This window comes from Stegastes partitus, unplaced genomic scaffold, assembly GCF_000690725.1.
Source record: "Stegastes partitus isolate 25-593 unplaced genomic scaffold, Stegastes_partitus-1.0.2 Scaffold3, whole genome shotgun sequence".
In the NCBI taxonomy this organism is placed as follows: Eukaryota; Metazoa; Chordata; class Actinopteri; family Pomacentridae; genus Stegastes; species Stegastes partitus.
In genome coordinates this window covers 1,702,897-1,708,896 of record NW_007577734.1, presented here as the reverse complement: position 1 = coordinate 1,708,896, position 6,000 = coordinate 1,702,897, and the positions used below count along the sequence as shown (strand labels likewise).

General features: G+C 42.5%; 1 protein-coding gene across 4 annotated transcripts in view; it reads right to left on the bottom strand.

Moving 5' to 3' along the window:
* The window catches only part of rbfox2 (RNA binding fox-1 homolog 2), a 35,202-nt gene that overhangs the window by 25,144 nt on the left and 4,058 nt on the right, over positions 1–6,000 (bottom strand). For all 4 annotated transcript variants that reach the window (XM_008277395.1, XM_008277412.1, XM_008277404.1 and 1 more), the window contains exon 2: positions 2,340–2,390. In XM_008277395.1, the coding sequence (XP_008275617.1) occupies positions 2,340–2,390 (51 nt within the window). The remainder of the gene's footprint in view (positions 1–2,339; positions 2,391–6,000) is intronic.

The window sequence follows — 6,000 nt, the reverse complement described above, 5'->3', positions numbered from 1 at the left end:
CACCTTGCTACACAAATGTTCTGATAATATTACATGCCAATTTCACATCTCAAGTCATTTTTCCTGCAAGAGTCACGACTGCAATCAGGTCAGACCCAGTCACATTTTCATAACATTTGCAGCACGGCTCATGCCTGAATATCATCGCCTCTGTTACAATCTTCAAAGCTGCACTAATCAATAGATTTTATAATAACAAAGGGTCAAATGAGTGCAAAGGTTCACTCATAAAACTAGCAGTAACTGCAGTTTCCTCCAGCACTTTAGCAGCATTCAGCTCCTTGTTTTGGTTTCACTCTCATCACTTCCATCAACCTCATTTCGAGCAGCTGCGGGCAAAACAAAAAGCCACCATGAGTTATCTCCACCACAAAGCAGCAAACACATAAACTTAGCGAAGCTGGTGAACACATTGGAGTCTTTAGTGGATATTTTTCTCAGAATGAAACGACACCACTGGGGGCACCAAACATGTCTTAAGCAGGGACTTTATCAGACATACAACTGAAATAGAACAACCTGCGTCAACACGGCCAACACGGCCAACACGGCCAACACAACCGTCATCACTTCACAACAATTTAATACAGAAAGACTAAAGAACACCATCAGCAACGTCACAGGGATACTGTATTCGTGCAGGAATTTGCCTTTAGCATAGCATACACTACATATAGGCATCGTTTCCTGTCAATAATTTATACTTGCGCTTAAAAATAAAGACTTAAGGGTTGTGAGGAATTAAATATTTGAGTGCAGCTGCCTTGTTCACACTCTCAAATATGTAATTTTATTATGGATTCTTGTGCATATTTGAAGCTGCTGAGGAGATACTCATGTTAGGCACCTTTTATATTTGGATTTTTTTCCCCCTGTGTGTGTGTATCTCTGCAAATTTTCAACTCACATTTACACAGACTGCATACAGAATTAATACTCAGCCAAAAACCTTACATCCAGTACGCGAGCAAACCCTTGCAATGGGCTTTAACTTGGCTTCAATGGTGACACAAATTTTCAACATCTCTCTGTGTTGCTGCACACCAGAGAACAGAAAACCCCTTGTCACCCTAAAAATCATGATATTTGGCAGCTCGCCTCTGTTTTGCAAGAGAATTTGTGCTACCTCTCACTCACCAGGTGGCAAATATGGCGTGAGCCTTACATGACATATGCATCCTGTGATGTCTGAATAAAACCACTTCCTGATTTATCTACATGTATAAAAAAGACTACCTCAAATCACTTCAACAGACAGAGAACGCCAGCCTAGTTTCATAATCCATCTGCATAGGGCTTGTCTCCTGCTTCACACACAGGGCTTCTGCTACTCTCCAGGCTCTTCCTTTCAGGAGCCTTTGATCACATCATTCTCACACTGCTGTTGACAGTTTAGCACCTCAGTGTTGTGGAAGCCTCCGCTGGCCGGCATTGTTTTCTTCCTCTCTGCCTTTTCTTTTTTTTCTTCCTCCTGGTCAGAGGCAAGTTCACACTTTCAAGCCCCTCAAGTAGTCCTTGACTGACTTCTCTCCATCCCAATGAAAGATCATTCACGTAAAGACAGACTCTTGACCATTATCATTACGAAGAAAAAAGGATTCAAAGCTCTGTGAACTTACAGTGAATCCAAACTGTCTAATTGACTTCCGGACTTCCGCAATATCCATTTGACAGTGCCATGAAAAAAAACACTGCTCTCATACTGAAGCAAATTAAAGGGTACGAGTCAAGACGTAAGACAGATAAAGTGCAGATAAGCAGCCAGAGGTTGCTGGGCATCACGAAGAGCGAGGGATGAGGGGATTACGGGCAGAGCACGAGAGGATGAGTGGATGAACGGAGGATGAGCTCAGGATTAACCACATAAACTGAACAGTCTAATAACACAATCAGCAGGCTAATACAAAGACAAGCAAACAGATTGTAGGCCTTACACACAGACAAGCTCACACAAAACATGCTGCACAGCTGATTCTTTTTAAGAGTGTGTCTTTGTGGGCAGAGAAACTAGAATATCGGCAGTTTTAAAGGTGCTAAAAGAGAAGAAAAGATTTAGATTTACAAGCCGAAAGATGATTAATATTGTCTTTGATGATTGAGAGTAGAAAGGGAAGTAGGAGGAGGGTAACACTGGAAGAGGGAAGGTTGTGGAGGCATGTCTTCTTCTACATAAGCGATAAATTATAATCCACACCCCCACCTTGTGGTTTAGAGAGCTACACTGAACCATAATAATGCTATATGAATAGTGTAACCAGATAAAACAGAAATATTGGAAGGATGGAATGGGAGCACATTATACAACATGGATTTTTGCATGTGTTTGCGGTTGCCCTTACCTGACTGTGAGACGGGTATCCATGGTAACCGAGGGTCAAAGGATCGTTGTTCTGAAAGAGAAATGCAGATTTTTGGAAACATGGTCAGTAATTTGTAATTCAAAAAGGATCCCTTCTCCTGATATGATTTTCACTGCTCAGGAATGCCGTTTTGTTTATTCTATATTCCCCCTTTCAGTCATGTCTCCATATTTGACTTTACGGCTGCGTGGAATTTCTGACTCCTAATCAAATTAACTCCATCAGTGACACACTCCTGCTATCTCCCAAGTCAGTCTCCTCCAGAGTTTTCCACCCAGCGGATCTTTTGTGCTGCTTGTAAAAGATGTGATAACGGGGGCGAGTGAGATCATGCGAGCACGGAGATGAAAGACAGGGAAGAAAGAACGAGTGTCACCACGGCTCTTAAATCATAAATAGGTCAGGAGTGTCAGCGAGCATGAAGCCCATCGGTGTGAAATGCGATCATGAGCCGTGATGCAATCTCCAACACATTCCTCTCAATGTTCTGGCTGTGTAAAGCAGCAACGGATACATCAAACATCTGGTGAGTAATTACAGTAAAACAAGACGCAGAGAAAAGAAATCATTTTTGTTTGGAGCCAAATATTAAACAGAAATCACGTCCCTACTCCCTAAAATAGTTTGTAACTCACTTTATTCATACTCATAACACTGTGTTCCGGCTTTTATGCTAATGTATTCCATTAAAAAGGGTGCTTTTCACAGCAATTACAACACACTTTGAAGGGGGAAAACAGATTTGCCTGTCACCGACTTCATATCACTAGATTAGAAAACAACTCCGTTCCTCTCTACTCTCTCTGTCCTTCCCCTCTGATCTTCCTTTCATCTGGAACCAATGTCCCTCGTCTGCTCTGTCCCCGGGGGGAACACTTTGCTCTGTGCGCTTCACAGCTTGAGTTCGCCTGATTAATACTGTAGCCATCTAACTCCGGACCCCATGGGGCCATTTCACTAAAACTAAGCACAACGTTTCCAAATGTAAGGCTCTGTCGAGGAGGAAGGAGCAGGAAGTGTCTTCAAGATTGAAAAATGCAGTTTGCGCGAGTCTATCTCAAAGCCAAAAATGTACTTAGTGAACTGGCTTTGGGAGGTAGAAGCTCTAAATAATGAAACAGCTCTTAGAGGCTTGAATAACATGAATAAAGTATAAATCGTATTTTACAGCGAGGACAAACTCGAGACGCAGTGTACTGAAGGTATGGAGGAAGAAAACCAAACAGGAGGAGACAGAAAGAAACGTATGGAGCAGCACAATGTTATCGAAATGAAGACGCACATCTGGGAGCATCTGGAATTCATAGAAGCAAGAAGCAGAGAAAGGAACCAGAGCTGGAAATACAACGGGGAAATGGACAACAACAACAACAACAAAAAAAGAAAGAAAACGAGATGGAGGGAGCAGAGACAATGACTCATACATGAGCGGAGTCATGTGCTTAATTTCCTTAAGGAACTGGGAGGGATGAGAGGGGAGGGCTGCGTGGAGGCTGCTCAAGACGAGTGTGTCTCACTCTCAGCGCCACAGTCACTTTTTTTTTTTAGAGAGAGAGAAACAATAAGATTCTGTGCTTAACACAGTCATAGTTAATCGCGGTTCGACCTTATTTGGGCTTTCTTTGTTGTTTGGTGACAAATGAAGCACAGCTGAATCCCGTCTGGGGGTGGTGATAGCAGTGGTTCTGGGGGCGGGGTGGCTAAAACAACAGAAGAAACTGCAGGGAAAGACCGAGTGAGCAATCAGGAGAAAGTAACAAAATGACCTGAAGTCAACAGATGGCAAAGAGGGGGTGAGGAGGAGGGAGAGGGGGAGGAGGAGGAGGGAGAGGGAGAGAGGAGGGGAGGGAGGGAGGGAAGGAGGGAGGGAGAGGAGGAGGAGAGAGAGAGGGGAGCTCGGGGCAGAGGGAGGGGGAGCGAACAGGAGGAGCCCTGTAATAACAAAATCTGAAATGAAGTGAAGGATGACAAGCTTGGTTACCTTCAGGTTTCCTCCTCACATGGCAACAATAATCCACTGTGTCCAAAAACTACAGGTGGTGGAAGGTGTGTGTGTGATTGTTTTGTGTGTTGTCTAATTTAGTCACAAGACTTGTGTCTATTCCTATCGTGTCTTGGGACTTCTGAGGAAGGAGGAGAAGAGGAACTACATTTCACTGCTCTGAGAGTCATCCTACCTAACTGCAAAGCAGGGCACTCCATACACTCAAGAGGATGTGAATCCATTTCTTCCACAGAGCACTAATGTGCTAAGCCTCCAGTCAGGCCAGACCATCTGAAGTTTATTTTCCCTTCAATATACCTCACATCCCTCTCACTTTCCACAGCAAACCTACACGTGATTTTTCAAGGGGATGCTGGCTGGAGTCAGTGGATTTTGGAAGCTGGTGCTACAATCCTGGCATAAAGGTAATCATATAGCGGCATCGGCTGCCAAATCACATGCTGCATAATGAAACCGATGTCCGCTGCACTGATCTGCATCTCAAAATAAAGCTGTCATTTTCACCACCACCACCAATTTATTTAAGATCTGATAGGAGAGAATTTGCTTGTAATTATTTACTGCACAACATAGTTGCCCATAATGATTACTTCATTTCAACATCATTCCAGTGAAACTCAAGACTCATACTGGGTGTTTGGGACTGATGCTGAGGCCCGTATTAGGAAGAACATGGCGACTTCTGTTCATTTTTGACATGTCGGTGGGGGTTTGTTACATTTGTTAATTAAAAAAAGAGCTACACCAACAACTCAGAAAGTACAGGAGAGTGAAAAAGTGGAACAACTAAGAAACAAATGACCAAACTTGTATTTCCAGAGTCACAGCTATATTCATTATTGATTAATCTGCACATTACTTTGCTGACTGTTTGGTTAAAGAAATGCCAGACTTTCGCTAAAAATGTCCATTACAATTTGCAGAGCCTAAGGTGACATCTAGGAAATTGCATTTTCAAACGTTTCCCAACCAGTCAATTTACTCAGTGCATTATGTGATCACATAACAAAAAAAAAAGAAAGCTGTTTGAGCTTCTGAAATTGTGACATTTGAGCAGCTGGATATGGCAACTTTTGAGCATTACTGCCTGAAAAAGCATTAAAAGGGGTTGCTAATTAATCCTCTGCTACTTCACAAATCATTCTAGCAGTAATTAGACTGCTTCCTACAATTATTTTACTTACTATTATTATTTTAGACATATTGACCAACACAGAGGCTGCACATTGATTGTATACCGATGTATTTAATGTCCTGGTTGACTAATTGATATTTTTAACAGTGAGAAAAAGCTCATAGCAGCACCAGTTGTAGCCTAACTTTTAAATAAGCATGAATTAATATCCTACTATAAACCAGACACACCACAGGAGCATCAAATCACTTAACTGCAGTTGATATGTGAGGATAATGACACTTTAAGCACATCAAATCTTCCCCTGAGAAGAGTCCCAAAACACTGATGGACTCTCTCGAACACAAATCAGTCAACGGAGTTCTACCAGCAATTTATCACAGCAAAAACAGGGGCCCAAAAACTAAACAAATATTCTCCACCGGGCTGTAGGAGTACATCTTTCTTGCTGACGTTTTCATACTATTTCAGTGCCGGGGCTGAGATGAAAGTACAGAGGG